The sequence below is a fragment of the Lepidochelys kempii genome, chromosome 20 (genome assembly GCF_965140285.1).
Source record: "Lepidochelys kempii isolate rLepKem1 chromosome 20, rLepKem1.hap1, whole genome shotgun sequence".
Taxonomy (NCBI): domain Eukaryota; kingdom Metazoa; phylum Chordata; order Testudines; family Cheloniidae; genus Lepidochelys; species Lepidochelys kempii.
This window is the reverse complement of record NC_136399.1, coordinates 22,069,656-22,089,811: the sequence shown is the minus strand read 5'-3', so window position 1 is coordinate 22,089,811 and position 20,156 is coordinate 22,069,656. Positions and strand designations below refer to the sequence as shown.

The following is a 20,156-nucleotide window of genomic DNA, read 5'->3' as shown; positions in this document are numbered from 1 at the left end:
CATGCCTTGCCCCAGGTAAGCAGGTGGCCAAGGGCAGCTGTGTGGTTAGCGCATTGGCCTGTGGTTCTGGAGTCCTGGCTCTGCCAGCCACTCCCTGTGTGAGGCTGGACACATCACGGCATCGCTCCGGGCTGCCCGTGGTGAGACAGGTGCGGGGATTCGTCCCCTGGCTGGGACATTGTCAATTCTTTCTAATGAGAAGGCAAAGAATTGTTAGAATTGCATTTAATTCTCTCACCCCAACTGCACTTCATATGGTTTGGAACAATAACCGTCCCAGCAACGGTCCTGACACTCAGCCCCCGCTGCTGTAACCGTCAGACCCCACTCCCCTGCCAGAGCTGGGGAGAGAGCCCAGGAGTCCTGACTCTAGGCCACACCACTCCATTTAAGGTCTAGCCTTTCGGATGTCAGTGGTTCACTCTCCTGGCATGAGATCAGGGTGGATCTGAGCAGGGTGGAGGGAAATCAGGGGACGAAGTGAGCGATGTCCTTCGTGGGAGGAGAGGAGAAGGCTCGTAAGTCTAAGGCCTAACAGGGAGACTGTCAAGGCTCCATTGGTCCTTCTCAGCCCTGCTAGGGAGGGATGGGGTGTGCATGAGCTCAGACTCTGGGAGGTGAAATACCTTCCTCCATTGGCGCCTGATGCTGGCTTGGGCTCCCAAGAGACGAGATGCCTGGATTCAGGTGCCCCACGTGAGAGGGGGCTGGTTCTGCCAGGAGGAGCTGGGCACTTTGCACATCCACCTCCTGTGAACAGAGCAGCGATTCATATGCAGAGCCAGGACTGCACCTCTTGCCCGACAGCATCAGGAAGCCAGGCAGCTGCCTCATAAGCTAAGGGAGCCACTCCCAGAGCCAGCAGCAGCAGTAAGTCCTTTGTCCCTTTGGTGAGAGCATCATGGGAAGGTGCTAGGCCCTCCCTGAGACACAAAGTCAGGATACCACTCCATAGGCAGAGTGCAACATTTAACCCCTCCTCTGCTACATCATTTCAGTGCTGGTTCGCCTCCTCTCGCCCACTCCTGTGCATTCAAACTGCAGGGCAGCCCTTCTGCCAAGTTTCTCGCTCTCTCTGTTGGGCAGGATCCTGTGGGGAGGTGGCAGAGCAAAGGGCTACAGTGGCAAGATGGTTATTAAGGGGATCACCTGGTCCAGACCTCTGAATCTACCAACCCCAGGAGTGGGTGGCCAGAGGGACTGCAGGCTGGTACTGCTACACCCCCGCTTTTAAACAATCCCCAAGGGGTCCCACTCTTCCTTTAGGTTAGCCCACGCAACCTCCCCGTCTCTGAGACTGAGCCGCTGGGCTCCAGCCGTACTGCTTCACCCCATGGAGCTTTGCCCAGAGAGTCCAACTGGGACATATGCCGGGCCAGAGACTTGCTCACTCCTCAGGGTCCAACGCACCCTGGGAAAGATTTGCAGTGACACCAAGCAGCCTTTACAAACAGTCGGGTCTATTACAACAGCACGGGAAGTCCTTAGGCGAGCACAGAGAAGCAAAGGTTAAGACATATCCACCTCGCCAAGCCAGCACCCCACCCAGCCAAGCAGCCGTGGGCTCCATTTCAGGCTCTCTCTCTGTCAGACCCAGGTGAGAGCCCTGGCTACAGCACTTCCCCTGCCACTTCTTCCCTTTGTTCTTGAGCTGGGGCCTTGGACTGGCAAGTGGAGAAGTGGGGAACTCCCCCTGGTTGCTAGCTGTGGATGTGCTGGCCGCTGGGGTTCCCACTATCTTTTTGGTTTCCAGCCAGTCCTTCAGTGAGCCATTCAGTCCACCCCAGACAGCCAGGTGAGACACATGCCTCAGGGCTCGTGTCCTGGCCCTTTCCCCCACTGGTTAGCGATGCAAAGTACGGAGGGAAACTGAGGCACACACAGCAAAAAAATTCCCACTTCATCACAGGGCCCCAGCTGAGCTCTGGGTTCTCAGCTTCTTTGACCAGCAGGCCCTCAAATGTCCCCTAGAAGACAGAGGCAAGAGGAGAAGGGCGGAACCTCATCACTGAGCAAACATGGAAGCAGCATGTGTGCTGGCCCTTTCGCGGGGTGGCAAGAGGGCAGGGGACCCTGGGGAACGCCCAGCACCCACCCCTCATGTCTCTTCACTATCTTTGAACCTCCACATTCAAGGCTTTCTATGCCATTAACTGTTTCTCTGTTAGGTGTATTATGGTAGCACTTAGAGGCTCCATTGTGTCAGGTGTTGCACAGACACACAGTGAGAGACAGTCCCTGTCCCAGCTGAGATCAGGGCCCCCTGTGCAGGGTGCTGCACAGATACCCAGTCAGAGACAGTCCCTGGTCCAAAGAGCTCACAGATTAAATGGGCAAAGGAAGGATCATTATCCCATTCTACAGATGGAGAAACTGAGGCACAGGGAGACGAAGTGATGTGACCAAGATCCCAGAGGGAGTCTGTGGCAGAGCCAGGATCTCCCAAGGACCAACCCAGGCTCAGAACACCTCTAAGCCACTGACCCTTATCCTTTCCCTCCCACCAGCCATGTTTTCCCTGACGGAAGTGGCCTGCCTGAGTGACGGCCGGGCCCCGTTCAGTACTCTGAAGCCCTGGTGGGACGTTTTCACCGACTACTTGGTCCTGGCAATGTTGGCCATCTCCATCATCGCAGGGACCCTGCTGATCTCCACAGATCAGGTGGTGTGCCTGCCTGTCGGCAGGACCAGCATGGCTGCAAGTGGGTCCCCAGCTCCCAGACCTGCCTTAGGGCCTCTGGATGGCCCAGAACCCGAGGCTTCTCCGGTCGGCACCAGGAGGAAATTTCCTGCTGCCCACAGTGGACACCCAACCAACCTTGACTACCAGCAGTACCTGTACATTGGCCAGGTCTGCTACCACCAGGCGCTGCCGTGGCACTCCAAGTACTCCCCATACCTGGCCCTCCTGCACGCGCTGCTCTTGATGGTCTGTAACAACTTCTGGTTCATATACCCCAAGACGTCCTCCAGGATCGAGCTGTTCCTCTCCATCCTCCGGAAGTGCTTCCACTCACCCTGGACAACCAAGGCTCTCTCGGAGACAGCCTGCCAGCCCTCGGAAGGCAAGCTTGGCCGGATGAAACCCTGCTCTGCCCAGATCTCTCAGGTTGGCGCTGGCTCTCAGGCGGAGCAGGCATCCTCCTTCCCTAGCGCCACCATCCTGGACCGGAAGGACAGGGAGCAGGCCAAGGCACTCTTTGAGAAGATCCGCACCTTCCGGGCGCACACTGAAGCTGCCAGCCTCCTCTACTGGGTCTACGTGGGGCAGACGGTGTTCAAGGTGGCAAAGCTCTTGGCCGTGCTGGGCTACACCTCCAGCTCTGCCGGCACCATTGCTTTCAGGCACATGTGCCGGCCGGGCCTGGAGGACCTCGCTGGCCACGCCACCTTCTCCTGCACCCACAGCCTGGCCTACATCCTGCAGAAGCTGCTGCTGAGCTACCTGGCCCTGGTGCTGCTCAGTGGGCTGGTGGGGGTCTACACCCTCTACTGGCTCCTCCGGAGGCCGCTCAGGGAGTATTCCTTTGGGCGAGCCAGCGAGGAGAGCAGCTTCAGGTCTGTCCCCAATGTCTGCAATGACTTGGCCTTCCTGCTGCACATGGCTGACCAATATGACCCGCTCTGCTCCAAGAGGATTGCCATCTTCCTCTCCACCATCAGCGAGAGCCAACTGCTGGAGATCGGACAGGAGCACCGCAGGGACTATGAGGAGCTGCGGCGGCAGGTGGGGAGGGACGCCTTGGGGCCGGCTGGAGCTGAGGCTCTGTGCCCTTCCGGCTCTGCCCCAGGCTGTCAATAAGAAGGCAGACCTGGAGGTGCTGCGGCTGGAGTGCATGGTGGAGGTGAAGCTCTCTGCCAAGGTGGCCCAGATGGGGGCGCTGTCTGAGCTGCAGCTGTACCGCTGCCCAGCCACGATGGAGCCCATGGCCTTGGCTTTCCTGCAGGAACGGCTCAGGGGGCTGCACGTCCAGTTCACTGACATCACCAAGATCCCCTCCTGGCTTTACTCCTTGAAGAACTTGCATCAGCTGCATCTCTCCAGTCACCTCTGCTCCAATGTGCTGGCCCTGGAGGTTCTCTGGGAGCTCCAGAGCCTGGAGATTTTGCTGCTCCAGACCAAGCTGACCAAGCTTCCTTGCTCTATGTCCACCCACCTCCGCCATCTCTGCATCCAGAACGACGGGACCAAGCTGGAGGCACTGGGCGGTCCTGAAGAAGACAAGCAGCCCCCAGCAGCTGGAGAGGATCCCACCGCTGGTCTGGCACGTAACCGGCCTGCAGAGGCTGGGTCTGCGTTCCAGCGGCATCCGCAGCCTTGAGGAGGGGACTGGCTTCCAGCATCTGGCACAGCTCACCGGCCTGAAGCTGCGGCACAACTGCATCGCCACCCTGTCTGCTTCCACTGGGGCAGCGGGCAGCCTGGAGGAGCTGGTGCTATCCCACAATGAGCTGGAGTCTCTGCCCCATGCCTTCTTCACCCTGAAGAGACTCAGGCACCTGGACCTCAGCCACAACCTCCTTCGTCTCCTCCCCGCGGAGATTGGCCAGCTGGGGACGCTGCAGCACCTCTCCATCACCGGCAACAGGATCAGGGCACTGCCCAGCCAGCTCTTTGCCTGTCTGGAGCTAACATCTTTGCAGCTGGCAGACAACGCTTTGACCACGGTGCCGGCTGAGATCGGGAGGTTGGTGCTAATCTCCAGGCTGGAGCTGACAGGGAACCCCTCGGAGTCACTCCCACTTAAGCTAGGCTGCTGCTCCCTGCTTAAGCAGACTGGGCTGAGTGTGGACAACATCCTCTTCGAGACCCTGCCGTCTCATGTGAATCAGGTGCTCGCCACACCCGTCTCTGCTCTCTCCCCCGAGAGGCCTTTGGCTGCTCCAGAAACGTCCCTGGGGGGTGGACAGCTGGGGAGCCTGTTATGTGGCTGGTCTGTAGCTCCGGGGCACAGGGAGGAGATCTTGGTTAGCAGCAGCAAGTGGACAGAGCCCAGGCACTGGGTCTCCGGAGACCTTGCTGGTCATGGAGCCCCCTTGTCCAGGTGGCTGCATCTGTACCAAGTACAGCACCTGCTGCATCATAACCACAGAGCAAAATCTAGCCCCCACCCAAGTAGGGCAACCCTGGCCCATGCTCCTTGCTCACAAAGGGGCTTGGGTGCAGCTGAATCTGGGGTGGCAACTGAAGGGGGGCAGCCCAGGTTGGGGGGATGGGCTCTCCCTGCACAGCCCAGCTGGATGGTGTCTCCCTGGACAACCGGGCTTAGGAGAAGGGTCAGGGAAGCCACAGCAGCTGGAAGATCAGCTGCCCTGTGGATCCATAGCCTGTTACACCTGCAGAACCAGGAGATCTGCTGTGGAGGGGCTACAGGGCCACCCTATGGCCTAGAGGAGGAACGACACCTTCCCCAAAATACCCAGTGCTTCCCCCCTGGATATGAGGCAGCAAGGAGGATATGACCCAAGTCAGCACAGATAAGCTCCTTACCTCCTCTCACACCATGGGACACTGGGTTAGAGGGGGCTCCATTAATCAGTGTGGACACCAGCCTCTTGAAATCCTCACGTGAAACACTGGAATAGCCAGACTGGATTGCAGCAGGGGGCGCATCTAGCCCAGACTCCTACGGTGGCCGACACCAGCGACTTCAGAAGAAGGTGGAAGGAGGCACCCAGTGGACAGCAATGGAGTAACCTGGACCCAGGGGAAGATTCCTCCTAGCCCCCAACAGCCCATGCCCTGGAGCAGCAAATCTGTCCCTAAACTCCACTGTGTTGTAGTATTTGCCATTCTAACTCTGGACGTTTCCGTTACCCGTGGAAACATCCAAACCTGCCTTGTTCCTGGCTTCAGTGGTACCTTGTGGCAGTGAGTTCCACTGGCTTATTAGGGAGCAGCAAGAGCTTAGAGCCCCACAAGGCACACATTTCAAATGCAAGGGAGAGGGGGACGAGGACAAGGGAGGGAATCTCTCAGCCAACCTAAAAACAAAACGAGTCATGTGTCCGTGCACCGTTTCTCCGATGCGGCCACCGTGGCCGCCTGTGGCCACCAGGGGGTTTCCCTGCGGCCAAGGCAGTTTCCTGTGCAGCATCAGCCCCTCCCCGTCCGCCCTGTTGCTCCGGCATGTGCTGCCTCTCTGGAGACATAGGGGGGACACACAACGCTTAAGGGGCAGGTGAGGAGGCGGCAGCGGGGGGGGGGTGATGAGGCCAGTGGCGGGTGGGGGGCCCTGGCGGAGGAGTAAGGAGGCGAGCGGCCAGCCAGCAGCAGGGTGAGGGGGGCGGGTGGGAATCTGGCTGCGAGCGGGGGGAGGGGGGCTGAGGAGGTGGGAGGAGAGTGGCGGTGGAGTGAGGAGGCAAGCCGGGCGGGGGGGGGGGTGAGGTGGTGGGAGGTGAGCGGGGGTGGAGTGAGGAGGAGGAAAGCAAGCGGGGGTGGAGAGAGGTGGTGGGAGGCTAGTGGGGGTGGAGTGAGGAGGTGAGTGGAGGTGGAGTGAGGAGGCGGGAGGCGAGCGGGAGTGCAGAGAGGTGGTGGGAGGCGAGCGGGAGTGCAGAGAGGTGGTGGGAGGCGAGCGGGGGTGGAGAGAGGTGGTGGGGTGGAGAGAGGTGCTGGGAGGCGAGCGGGGGTGGAGAGAGGTGGTGGGGTGGAGTGAGGAGGCGGGAGGCGAGCGGGAGTGCAGAGAGGTGGTGGGAGGCGAGTGGGGGTGGGGAGAGGTGGTGGGGTGGAGAGAGGTGGTGGGAGGCGAGCGGGGGTGGAGAGAGGTGGTGGGGTGGAGAGAGGTGCTGGGAGGCGAGCGGGGGTGGAGAGAGGTGGTGGGAGGCGAGCGGGAGTGCAGAGAGGTGGTGGGAGGCGAGCGGGAGTGCAGAGAGGTGGTGGGAGGCGAGCGGGAGTGCAGAGAGGTGGTGGGAGGCGAGCGGGGGTGGAGAGAGGTGGTGGGGTGGAGTGAGGAGGCGGGAGGCGAGCGGGAGTGCAGAGAGGTGGTGGGAGGCGAGCGGGGGTGGAGAGAGGTGGTGGGGTGGAGTGAGGAGGCGGGAGGCGAGCGGGAGTGCAGAGAGGTGGTGGGAGGCGAGCGGGAGTGCAGAGAGGTGGTGGGAGGCGAGCGGGAGTGCAGAGAGGTGGTGGGAGGCGAGCGGGGGTGGAGAGAGGTGGTGGGGTGGAGTGAGGAGGCGGGAGGCGAGCGGGAGTGCAGAGAGGTGGTGGGAGGCGAGTGGGGGTGGAGAGAGGTGGTGGGGTGGGGAGAGATGGTGGGAGGCGAGCGGGGGTGGAGAGAGGTGGTGGGGTGGAGTGAGGAGGCGGGAGGCGAGCGGGAGTGCAGAGAGGTGGTGGGAGGCGAGCGGGGGTGGAGAGAGGTGGTGGGGTGGAGTGAGGAGGCGGGAGGCGAGCGGGAGTGCAGAGAGGTGGTGGGGGTGGAGAGAGGTGGTGGGAGGCGAGCGGGGGTGGAGAGAGGTGGTGGGGTGGAGAGAGGTGGTGGGAGGCGAGAGGGGGTGGAGAGAGGTGGTGGGAGGCTAGCGGGGGTGGAGAGAGGCGGTGGGGGTGGAGAGAGGTGGAGAGAGGTGCTGGGGGTGAAGTGAGGAGGCGAGCAGGGGTGCAGAGAGGTGGCGAGGGTGGAGTGAGGAGGCGGGAGGTGAGCGGGGAAGCCCTGGGCTGGCCGCAGCCATGAGACCCACCCCCCCGCACCTGCCCGGAGGAGCCCTGGGCTCACCGAAGCCCGAAGTGCCTCCCGCTCCCTCATCCAGAGGAGCTCTGGGCTGGCCGAAGACCCGAGCCCCCGCACCTGCCGGAAGGAGCCCCTGGCCAGCCGCAGCCGTGCCTCCCTTCCTCTCCCCTCCCCTCTCCTCCCCAGACCAAGCCACCCAGATATGTTTTTAATTATTATTTGGACTTCTATTATGTAAAAGCATTTTAAAATTTACTTCAGAATTGTTATACAACCACTTTTACCAAAAAAAGCAAAAGAAACAATAATAAAAAAGACAAGAACGTGCAAAGCACCTTCTTTGTGTTTCTGTTCTGTTAGGTCCAGTAAAGAATAGAGATAACTGTGCATGTTTTTATTGTTGGGTCTGCAAAAAAAACCCAACCCTGACATAAATAAAGGACAATGATTTGGATTGATATATATGCGTATGACTTAATTAACTTTAGGAAAAATAAATAATTTTAGGAAAAAGTGCAGGTGCAGCCACCAGCAAGAGTTGGTGGCCACACTCTGAGGCCACCAAAAATTGGTTGTGAGAACCCCTGTTTTAGTGCATTTTTGGAGCTCTCCTCTGAGTGAGGCGAGCAGCCCAGGGGCCCAGGCCCAAATCCTGCACCAGGATCCTGTCCCACAAAACTTGTGCAGGTTCGGGGCTTGAGGGATGCACGGTCAGATTTTCAAGCGCCCTTGAACACTGGCGTTTTGAGCTCATTTGAAAAGATGGCTGTCACGTGCCGCAATGGGAGCTGCTGGGCACTGAGCAGGGTGGGGTGGGGACAGACAGGGCCCCCCATTCTGGGCAGGGAGAATCTGGGCTCTCTGTTTTGGGGGGTGAGCCATAGGGCGGAATCTGGGTCCTAATGGGTGGGGAGTAGGCTCCAGGGGAGAATGTGGCCCCTATGCAGGGGGTGAGCCCCACAAGGGGGGTGGGGAAAAATCCATTTGGGTGAAGGAGCAGTGAAATCTGGCCCCGAGTTCTTCTGAAAATCTGGCTTTTGATGTGACAACCAGCCCCAGCTAGAACTTTTTGTGGCTCCTTTGGGGGAGATGCCACGTTTTTAACTAGCCCAATCAGACGCCACCGGGCCCACACCCGGGTGCACTGGAAGCCTCAGGCAGCCAGGTGGGCTGTCACGCCCAGAGCAGATGCCCCATTCCTATCCTGCTGGGACTTCTGGATCCACTTCTTCCCCCCTCTGCAATCACGTCCATCTCTCTGTCGGATAAAAGCACCATAGCACGCCCCAGGGGTGAGCACATCCCCAGTCTGGTGCCCCAGCCCCTCTTAGCCTGGTCTGCTCCAGCCCGGCCCTGGCTTTGGGGCCCTGAGCCACAACCTGTCCCGCTATTGTGCAAGGCTGTGAGGTGCACTGTGGCTCTCTCTCCATTCTGCTGGCGGGACATGAGGTTTATTTGGAGCCCAGCTCCCCGCCTCAGAGGAGCTGGGTGGCCCCTGAATGGGGGGGATTTCACAGGGTTTCCCCAGGAGTCAGCAGACTGGGGATGGGGAGTCCCCAGGACTCCCAGGCCAGAAGGGTTTAAGGGGGAGGCACAACTGCTAGACTAGGGAGTGTTGGGGGAGAGGCAGGTTTCCCACGCTGGGGGAGGAGGGAGAGTCGGGGGGAGGGTCTCTAGTGGGGGGGGTGGTAGCAGGGTGAGAGGCTGGGTGAGGAGGAAGGTGGTGGGGAGTGGCAGAGGGACTGGAAGGGTCCCCAGGCAAGAGTGGGGGGAGGAGGAAGATGGGGGGAGTGCAGTGGAAGGGGCTGGGTCCCTAGGCTGAGGGGGGAGGGGGAGGGGCAGGGTCCCCGGGGAGGGGGAGGGGCCCTAGGCTGAGAGAGGAGGGGGAGGGGCAGGGTCCCCGGGGAGGAGGAGGGTCCCTAGGCTGAGAGAGGAGGGGGAGGGGCAGGGTCCCCGGGGAGGGGGAGGGGCCCTAGGCTGAGGGGGGAGGGGGAGGGTCTGGGTCCCCCGGGAGGGTCCCTAGGCTGAGAGAGGACGGGGAGGGGCAGGGTCCCGGGGGAGGAGGAGGGTCCCTAGGCTGAGGGGGGAGGGGGAGGGGCAGGGTCCCCGGGGAGGGGGAGGGGCCCTAGGCTGAGGGGGGAGGGGCAGGGGCAGGGTCCCCGGGGAGGGGGAGGGGCAGGGTCCCCGGGGAGGGGGAGGGTCCCTAGGCTGAGAGAGGAGGGGGAGAGGCAGCGTCCCCGGGGAGGGGGAGGGTCCCTAGGCTGAGGGGGGAGGGGGAGGGGCAGGGTCCCCGGGGAGGGGGAGGGGGAGGGGGAGGGGCCCTAGGCTGAGGGGGGAGGGGGAGGGGCAGAGTCCCTGGGGAGGGGGAGGGTCCCTAGGCTGAGAGAGGAGGGGGAGGGGCAGGGTCCCCGGGGAGGGGCCCTAGGCTGAGGGGGGAGGGGGAGGGGCAGGGTCCCCGGGGAGGGGGAGGGGCCCTAGGCTGAGGGGGGAGGGGGAGGGGCCCTAGGCTGAGAGAGGAGGGGGAGGGGCAGGGTCCCCGGGGAGGGGGAGGGGGAGGGGCAGGGTCCCCGGGGAGGGGGAGGGGCCCTAGGCTGAGGGGGGAGGGGGAGGGGCAGGGTCCCCGGGGAGGGGGAGGGGCCCTAGGCTGAGGGGGGAGGGGGAGGGGCCCTAGGGTGAGGGGGGAGGGGCAGGGGCAGGGTCCCCGGGGAGGGGGAGGGGCCCTAGGCTGAGAGAGGAGGGGGAGGGGCAGGGTCCCCGGGGAGGGGGAGGGGGAGGGGCAGGGTCCCCGGGGAGGGGGAGGTCTCTGAATCCCGTAGGAGAGTTTCTCTAAAACCCAGGCCCTGAAGCCTCCAACAAGCTGGCTCGGGGCGCATGCGCATTAAGAGTTGTCCGACACAGGATGAGCAGGCTGAAATACCCACGAACAACCACAAGAGGGCACCAGAATCGCACGCACAGCGGTCCCTTTTCAGTCCGAGGAGCTCATCTCAACCGGCAGGGGGCGCGGTCGGAGAGCTCGGCACGGACGCATGCGTACAAATGCCCCTCGTCGGTAGTGGGTGTGTGGCGCGATTACGGCGGCGCAACTGGTTCAATCCCGCGCCTGCGCAGCGTGGCTCGCCAGGAGCTACGGCGGCTCGGCGGGCTCATGGGGCGCCTGCGCAGCGTGGTGTTTGTGTATTCTGGCTGCGAGGCGGCGCTGGCTCCGGGGGGAAGATGGCGGCGTCCTCGCTGGAGCAGAAACTGTCCCGCCTGGAGGCCAAGCTGAAGCAGGAGAATCGGGAGGCCCGGCGGAAGATCGACCTGAACCTGGAGATCAGCCCAGCCCGGGCCCGGCCCAGTAAGGGGGGGGGCCGCGAGAGGAGGGGCCCCGGGGGTGACAGGGGCCCCGGGGCGGGGCCTGGGGGGGCGAGCTTGGCAGGGGAAGGGTCTGAGCTCTGGGGGTCTTGGAGTGGGAGGGGCCCCGGCATGGCAGGAGCGCGAGGGGAGGGGTCTGAGCTCTGGGGGTGGGGGGGTCCCCGTGGGAGGGGGTGCTTGAAGACTGGGGCCCTGGAGGGGAGGAGGGGCCTAAGGGGGTTTGGGCAGGGAGGGGCGGGACTTGGGGAGTGAGGGGAAGGGGATTGAGGCCTGTGAGTAAAGGCTGTGAGGGGCCTCTGGGATGATAGGTGGGGTGGGGGTGAGAGAGGAGCCATTGGCCACAGGGATCTGTGCGGGGAAAGAGGGCGAGGTGGGCCTCTGGGGGGAGGAGTTGGGGGGTTGGAGAAGGGGGATAGGGAGGGCCCTGAGTGGGGAGGGAGACAGGAATCTGAGGCAGGTGGGCTTGCAGTTGGGGCGGGGGGGGGGGAGGGAGGGACTGTTCTGGGGGAAAGAAGGGATCCAGGCTGAAGAGGTTGGTTTTTGGAGTTGGCCCAGCGCAGTGGGCCATGATGGAGGGGAGAAGGGTGTGCGACCAGCAGAGGGGACTCTGCCACTCTTTGTGACAGTTTTGTTTGTGATGGGAGGAGGAGAATAGATGGGACTGGGATCATAATGGTGTTGGGGGGATGAGGGGTGGAAGGATGATTGGGAGTCTCTCCATATTCTGGGAGAAGAGGGAATGGGGAAGTGAATAAGGATCTCCCCAAGGGACATGGGGACAGTACAGCAGGGATTGCTGCTTGCTGTATATGTGGGAGAGGGATGTTCAGGTAGAGATGATAAGAACCGGGGTTGCCCCTTACCACCAGGCCTATATGAGGAGGAGAAGGGAGAGACCATTGGCTATGCAGAGTGAGGGAGGAGAGAGTGAGCTGATCAGGTTGCCTGGTATGTAACACTCCATTTGTTTGGAGACAGGATGAGGGCTTCCCCATAGGTGACCTGTCAATATTAATGGTGAAAGTGCTTTTGGGGTGGTCATCTACTGAGGCCTTAGGAGAGGGTACATGTGCAAGACTCTAAATTGGTGGGTGTGGGAATAAGGTAGATGATATTTTTAATGTTCTGAGCATGCAGTGATTTGGGTGGAAATGCCAGTCTCTTCTTATCCTGTCAACTGGCACCTCAGCCAGGCTTGGAGCATGTGGCGAACATGTGTGTGTGCACATGTGCAAACTGACTTGTAGCACACTTGAGGCTACCAAAAAGCAAATGTCAGTCAGTTGCATAATTGTGCGAGATAGTTAGATGTGGAAAGGTTTGTGTGTCCTTTCTGCCTTGGGTTCAGGCTAGTCAGTCAGAGAGGAAGAACAGTGCTTTTACTTCTGAAGCTTTGTGTGGCTGAATGAGGGTAGGAAACATGTTCTAATCGTGAGTAAGGCGGTGGGACTAGGACTTGGGAGACCTGAGTTCAGTTACTGCCTTAGGCACAGACCTTGAGTCACTTAATCTAGCCAGTGCCTCAGTATCCCATCTGTAATATGTGGATAATACCACCCTATTTGACAGGGCTTCCATGAGGGTAAAGTTCCTTAATGAGTGTGAGCAGCTCAGATATTATTGTGATGTGGGCTTTTTAAATTATTAGAAAGAGGATTGTGTAATTAAATGATGGTTACATGATCATGTAATTATATGCTCACAACAAGCCTTGGGAGTGCTAGATTCTCCTGCTGGCCCAGTTACCTATCAGGCAATAATTTCTGGAGAGCGATTACAAGGTGATGAGTTTTCAAAAGCTACTCATCAAGCAGGCTCTTAGTAGCTGTTTCGCTTCTTTTCCTCCACGGCACAGAATTGGTGTCTCATCTCCCCAATTAGTTGTGTAGTTACCACCTTGAGACTGTGCTGTGGCTGGGTGCTTGTCCTGAGTGTGCTTTGTTTTAAGCCAAAAGATGAATAAATTAACTGTAAGCTGATTGATACCAGCCTCAGAAAATCATCTTAGGAATTTACTGTCTAGTAACCCAATCTACTTGCTTAGCTTTACCATGGTGATGATGAAAAATAAACTCTCTACTTGCCAAGGACAAGTAGAATTTTCAAAGGCTGATCTGTATGCACTAAATATGGACTGTGTTTGAGGGAGAGATTTTAATGCTTTCTCTTCGTGACTGTGAGGCAGAGAAAGGTGGTGAGCATCCTGGATTCCTGTTGCAACTGAAGACACTTGTTACTTTAGAGACTAACCAATTTATTTGAGCATAAGCTTTTGTGAGCTACAGCTCACTTCATCGGATGCATCCGTTGAAGTGAGCTGTAGCTCACGGAAGCTTATGCTCAAATAAATTGGTTAGTCTCTGAGGTGCCACAAGTACTCCTGTTCTTTTTGCGAATACAGACTAACACGGCTGTTACTCTGAAACTTGTTACTTTGGAACAGCAGGCTCTCTGTCAGCAGTCAGCATAGGTTGGAGTGTAGATGGCTCTAGTGTCAGGAGGACGATGATTCCGTGTTGTGGCGGAAACTTATTTTTGTTCCATGTTGGAACACAAACAGGCTTTCCAACATCTTTATGAATGTGAAATTGCTGATATTGGGTCAAAAGTTGAGGTTTTCTATTCAGGGAGATTTTTGGGCCCAGGTAGGTGGAGGGGCAGGGGAGAAGCATGGGTGTGTCTCATGTTATATAGCCTGGTGGTTAGGGCACTGGGCTGGAATGTGGGAGACCCATGTTCTAATTCCTGCTCTACCTGATACAGAGCAGAGTTCTTCATCCCAGATCATTCTAAATCAGGCAGAGTGAGGACTTGAACTTGGGTTTTCCGGGCTGGTGCTCTAGCCATCAGGCTATAGAGGGAGAGGGTTTCTGTCTTTCAAGTCCTGGACAAAAAAACCTTCCAGGTGATTGTCAAAACCAGTACATCTCCGCAAAATGTTTGAGCTTTGATGAAAGTTCATTTGGTCAAAAATGATTCCATCCAACTCGAGTTGAACCAGGGCCAGTTCAGCTCTTGTATAAAAGATCCATGCTGTGGTGAGGTGATAAATGAGATGATATCTAAGATGAACACCTAATGGAGGCACTGATGTCTAGACGCTTAGACCTAGGTTCCAACAGTTGAGGACTCCTGGGTTCTAAACCTGGTTTATTGTGTTACGCTGGGCAAGTCATTTCTCCATACTTCAGTTACCCCAGCTGTAAAATGAGGATGAAAATAATCCTTTTTGTCAAGACTTCTGACATCTATAGAAGCCAGAATGCTCAGTAGAAAGTACTGCTCATTTTTTGAAAGACCACAGTTAAGGGGTGGGCTCGTGAGTCTGTAAGGACTTGAAGGGCATAGGTACCAAGAAGAGGAATTATTTAGGATGCTTCAACTGGGCATATCTTGGCGGAATAGGCTGAATGTTAAGGGAAGACTTCCTGCCTGTGAGATCTACTAGCCCAGTGGCTCGCAACCTTTCCAGACTACTGGACTCCTTTCAGGAGTCTGATTTGTCTTGTGTACCCCCAAGTTTCACCACACTTAAAAACTACTTGCTTACAAAATCACACACAAAAATACAAAAGTAGCACAGCACGCTATTACTGACAAATTGACTTTCTCATTTCTACAATATAATTGTAACATAAATCAATTGGAATATAAATATTGTACTTACAGTTCAGTGTATAGTGTACGTAGTGCAGTATAAACAAGTCATTGTATGAAATTTTAGTTTGTCCTGACTTTGCTAGTGCTTTTTATGTAGCCTGTTGTAAGCCTAGGCAAATATCTTGATGAGCAGGGAGAGGGATAGCTCAGTAGTTTGAGCATTGGCCTGCTAAACCCAGGGTTGTGACTTCAATCCTCGAGGGGGCCATTTAGGGATCTGGGGCAAAAATTGGGGATTGGTGCTGCTTTGACCAGGGGGTTGGACTAGATGACCTTCTGAGGTCCCTTCCAACCCTGGTATTCTATGATTCTACCCCCTGGAAGATGTCTGCATACCCTCAGGGCTACACGGAACCCTCGTTGAGAACCAGTGTACTAGCCTGTGCAATGGTCTCACCCAGGAAAGATGGTAGAAGTCCCCTGGACATTTACACTAGGTTGGACAGAGCCTTGGAGAATGTACTGTAGGAAGCAATCTTGCATTTGGGCCCCAGTGAGTATAGATGAGAAGCATCCCATTGGGGCTTTTAATTTGCTTGGAGAAAGGACCAAATCCTTTAGTGAAATCTGTGCTTGTTTTAGCTGCTCACTTCCTCCTTGCTCCCACCATTCTGTTGCCCCGCCCAAAAACAACGCACCAACTGCCTCCTCAGAGATCTCTGGCCTTGCTGCCCAGGCCGCCTACCTTCCTTTAATTCATCTGTTGGGCTGGAAGAGCAGGAAGGCTTTGCTGTGTCCTGCCTTTTTGAAGCTCATTGGCATGTTGCTTCTCTGGTATTGAAAATCAGTAACAGGGGTGGGCAGGCTGGTGCTGGCCAGTTGGTGTTTGTCTCAACTCTCTTGGCTTGTTATGTGAGGGAGCTGGAAATGCCAAGATAGGGAATCACAGTTGTGCTTATTCGAGAAGCTTAGCAAAGGGGGTTTTCTTGGAAATGTCTAAAGGGCTCTCAGGAAGCCCACTTAACACAGGCAATGGGTGCATCCATTTCTGGGCACTGTTGATTTGCCACTATTGATTCACAGTTCAAGACGGGTTCATTCATATCCTGGGAATTCTAGAACCCTGCCAGAATTCTAATCTGCCCACTGAAGGGTTAGTATCCAGAACGATTGTCTGGATTGGTTCTGGATGACAGCCATGCTAGTGCATTGAGCTGGTACAATAATGAGGGAGAGTCTGAAGGAATAAAGAGAACTGATTAGGCTTCTAATTCAGTTTTGTAAAAACAGCACAGTGTTTGGCTTAAAATTGCAGTGGGGACTCTCATGTCTAAACATGGAGTGTCTGCAACCCACGGCTGAGAATCTGCGAGTGACACAGACTGTAGTTGTCTTTTCATTGCCCAGGTTGAGTTAAATACAAAAACAATCAGTATAAATAGTGACAAGTAAATTGGACTTTAAAAATCATCTCACTTGTTATAAGCTCTGGTAGCATTAGTGACAAAGAAAGAAACTAGATTATTACCCTAAAAACTGTCATTTGGTTATTATTTATATTCCAGTGGTACCTACATGCCCTAATCCAGAAGGGGGCCTCATTGTGTTGGTTTCTGTTCATACACATAGTGAGGGACAGTCACTGCCCTGAAGAGTTTATCATCTAAACAGCAAAGGGTGGGAGGTGAAACAGAAACATGTAAAGGGTAAGTGACAGGTCCAAGATTACCACGCAGGTCAGTGGCAGAGCCAGGAATAGAACCTAGGTCTCCCAAGTGCTAGTCCGTCTGCTGTCCACTGCACCACACTGCCTGGCTGGACCATGCTGCCTAGAGAACACCCTGATGTGGTATCTGAGGGTAAAATACAGTAAACAACAACAACCACCAAGGTTCAGATGGGCTTTGTCTATACACTAAACTCTTCTACTGCAAACAGTCTTTAGAAACACTTGTCAGTACTGGTCTAGAAGTATTTTCGGTGATTATAACAAAAAAGATACGAAATCTGCTATTAAGTGTTGTTGTGGTTTAGTTTTAAATAAAAGAAAACGGATATTTTTCTCCCTTTGGATGGTAAGTATCTCTCTGTATGCAAGCCCAACAACACACCTAAGAACGAAAAGTGAAACCAACTACAAACAAAAGTGAAACTGACCAGTCTGAAGTTCAGTTTAGTGCCAAATTGCAGAGGCACAAGTCTTGGAAAGCAAAAATAGCCTTTAATGATCTCAGGTGTTTGTCAGGAAGCCAGAATGACTGGATGACTCTTGTCCTGCTGTTGTCCCTTTAAATCTGAACAAATGACAGTCCTCTTTTGTAATGAACACATTGCCTGTGGTATCTTACAACCTGACCCATCAAAAGAAGGGCAAGAAAAGTTATTAGGGGTATAAACAGCTTCTGTATGGGAGAGATTAAAAAAGACTGGGGACTGTTCAGCTTATAAAAGAGATAAGTAAAGAGGGATCTGATAGAGGACTGGTGCGGAGAAAGTGACCAAGGAAGTGTTATTTACCCTTTCACATAACACAAGAACCAGGGGTCTCCCAATGAAATTAATAGGCAGCAGGCTTAAAACAAACATAAGGAAGTATTTCTTCACACAACGTACAGTCAGACTGTGAAACTCATTTCCAGGGGCTGTTTTGAAGGCCAAAAGTATAACTGGGGTCAAAAAAGAGTTCCGTAAGTTCATGGAGGATAGGTCCATGAATGGCTATTAGCCAAGATGGTCAGGGACAAAACCCCACGCTTTGGGTGTCCCTAAGCCTCTGACTCTTAGAAACTGGGACAGAATGACAGGGGTGGATCACTCAGTAATTACCCTGTTCTGTTCATTACCTCTGAAGGATTTTGCACCAGCCGTTTAGTTGGATTGCTCCTGCTTTGAGCAGGGGATTGGACTAGATGAGCTCCTGAGGTCTCTTCCAACCCTAATATTCTATGATTGTCAGAAGACAGGATACTGGGTTAGATGGACCACTGGTCTGACCCAGTATGGCTATTCTTATGTTCTTAAAAAGATTCATAGATATTAAGGTCAGAAGGGATAATTATGATCATCTAGTCTGACCTCCTGCACAACGCAGGCCACAGAATCTCACCCACCCACTCCTGCGATAAACCTCTCACCTATGTCTGAGCTATTGAAGTCCTCAAATCATAGTTTAAAGACTTCAAGGAGCAGAGAATCCTCCAGCAAGTGACCCGTGCCCCATGCTACAGAGGAAGGCGAAAAACCTCCAGGGCCTCTTCCAATCTGCCCTGGAGGAAAATTCCTTCCTGACCCCAAATATGGCGATCAGCTGAACCCTGAGCATATGGGCAATATTCACCAGCCAGATACCCAGGAAAGAATTCTCTGTAGTAAATCAGATCCCACCCCATCTAACATCCCCTCACAGGCCATTAGGCCTATTTACCATGAATATTTAAAGATTAATTAATTTCCAAAATCATGTTATCCTGTCATACCGTCTTCTCCATAAATTTAAACTCTTACGCCTGTATGGAGTCCCTTGAATGGATCAGTGCCTTAAAGATGGAAAAATTTCCAACTCCCTAAGGAGTCCAGTGGAGGATTGTTCCTTGTGGTATTTCACTCATTTTCGTTTTAAATGTCCCAAGTTTGGGGCTTCTGCTGCTTTCCTCAGGACCCTTCTGCAATCTAATAGCTCTTCTTGTTGTGAAGTTGTCTCCCCATCAATCAAGCTAAATCTTCTGTTTCACCTCCTGGCTTCTATGTACCACTTGAATTCCTCCTCCCCTCTGGCAGGCAAACCCTCTTTCCCCCTTCATTGTCTTGTAACCAGGCTACACAATTGAGTCCTCTGATAGGGGTCTTGGGTTTTTTTTTCACCTTTCTCTGCTGTACAGAGTGTGGATTGCCTGCTGGGATCATCTGGGCATGTCTTACCTCATTTCCTGGTGGCACCTTGGTCTTGCCTGTTCTCTGCCTATGGTACACAACCTGAGGACTGAAATGCTTTAGTCTAACCCAAGGTATCAAGTTCATTACAGGAAGTAACTGGTTGGAATTTAATGGCCTGTGATAGGCAAAGAGATCAGACTAGAGGATCGAATTGGTCTTTTCTGGCCTTAAACTCTGTGAAAGTAGGGTCCAGGGAATAACAACCTAAGGGAATCTGTCCGCTCCAGTTAGAAGGCTTCGGGATCCTGATGTTGTCCACAGCAATCACTGAGATTCCATGCTGTGAAACCAGGATTGAGAGATGTTTCGAACATCGGCATTGCCTTCTGGTGACTCGTGCAGGCTGTGCACAAATAGCTTCTGGCAGAAATGCTGCAGCTGTTTCACCCTGTACCATATCCAAATTGAATGGGATCAGTTTAAAGTCAGAAGAGACTTTTCCCCTTCTCAGCCAGTCCTGCTGTCGGATATTACAAGTACAAGGACCATGTGAGCACCGAACTAGATGTGGGAAAATCAGCTGGGTTCTTTCTGCCACCAGGTCTTGCCGCCTATAATAAATAGATAGCGTTCAAAGAGAATCCAGCTTGTGCTCCATAGCTCTGCAGAGTTAGTGGGGTTGACGGTTTCTTGGGGCAGTAGAAAGAGTATCTTAGATCAAGACTACATGTCTTTCTACACAAAGGTGCACAAGCTTATTTGCAAGAGGCAGAGTCAGTGCAGAAATCACAGGGTGGAATTCTCTGGCCTGCGTTAGGTAGGAGGTCAGGCTTGATGATCTCAATGGTCCCTTGTGGTCTTATGAATCTGTGACTCAGAGGAACATCCTATATCTACTATGGCATCAACACACACAGTGCTTTAGGGACCAGCCCCAAGGATCTTCTGACAGATGTGGCACAGCAAAGGACTGTGTGGGGGAGCCGGTGGTAAGAGTGAGGTGAACCTTATGGTGACTGTAGAGGGGCTCTTGGTACACAGTTGCCCCATTGACCCTAGCCGCACCTTAATATTCGGGCTAAACGAATCGGAGAGAGTTGTGAACAGCTCGTATGTGACTGTTGGAATGTCTGCCTCCCCTCAGAGCAGTGTTGCGTGGGATAGTTTGCACAATGCTGATCAGTCTTATGAGAGACTCCCCCAGAGGTGACTGGGCTTTTTGGTTGCTCTGTTTGTGTTGTCTTTCTTCTAGCCTTGAGCTCTTGAAGAAGTGATGGATTTAACTGCATGCACTGTGGTGAGGGACAGAATAGGAGGCTAGTTGCTATAGCTGCGGCTGGTATGTCTTTCCAGAGCCAGCCTGTTGGGCAGCTAAGCTTTGATGCCGGTGGAGCATGGTCTGTGCTTGAAGGTGAACAAAAGTAACTTGCTGGGCCTAATCCTGCAGCCTTCACTCGGGTGGGTAATCCCATTGAAGACAGCAGGTCTGCACACTTCAGTAAAGGGAGGCTTATAGGATCAAGCTCAGATCTTAACGGAAGGATGTGTAGATTGCTGCATTTTAACTGAATCCAGTGTCGAAGGACTTATTAAACCACCCAGTGCTGAGTTCGGATTTCTATTTCTCCTTCCTCAGCTGAGATCTTTCTTAAAGCCGCAGGGCCT

The 20,156-nt window shown here is 54.9% G+C and overlaps 2 protein-coding genes across 8 annotated transcripts in view; both read left to right on the top strand.

The window, feature by feature from the left end:
• The first annotated feature begins 1,480 nt into the window (after nucleotides 1–1,480).
• On the top strand, nucleotides 1,481–6,173 carry LOC140900857 (volume-regulated anion channel subunit LRRC8D-like). The gene is given in 3 exon segments (XM_073318764.2): nucleotides 1,481–3,742; nucleotides 3,744–4,211; nucleotides 4,213–6,173. Coding segments are annotated over 3 exon segments (2,952 nt in total). The 5' UTR covers nucleotides 1,481–2,509; the 3' UTR covers nucleotides 5,464–6,173.
• Nucleotides 6,174–10,804: 4,631 nt separating this feature from the next.
• MAP2K7 (mitogen-activated protein kinase kinase 7) overlaps nucleotides 10,805–20,156 on the top strand; it is a 60,619-nt gene continuing 51,267 nt past the window's right edge. For 6 of the 7 annotated variants that reach the window (XR_012155757.2, XM_073319085.2, XM_073319081.2 and 3 more), the window contains exon 1: nucleotides 10,805–11,001. Coding sequence is in view for 5 of the 7 variants with exons in the window: in XM_073319085.2 (XP_073175186.1) it covers nucleotides 10,878–11,001 (124 nt within the window). In the remaining 2 variants the exon portion in view is untranslated. The remainder of the gene's footprint in view (nucleotides 11,002–20,156) is intronic. The other variant, XM_073319086.2, reaches the window with a different exon arrangement.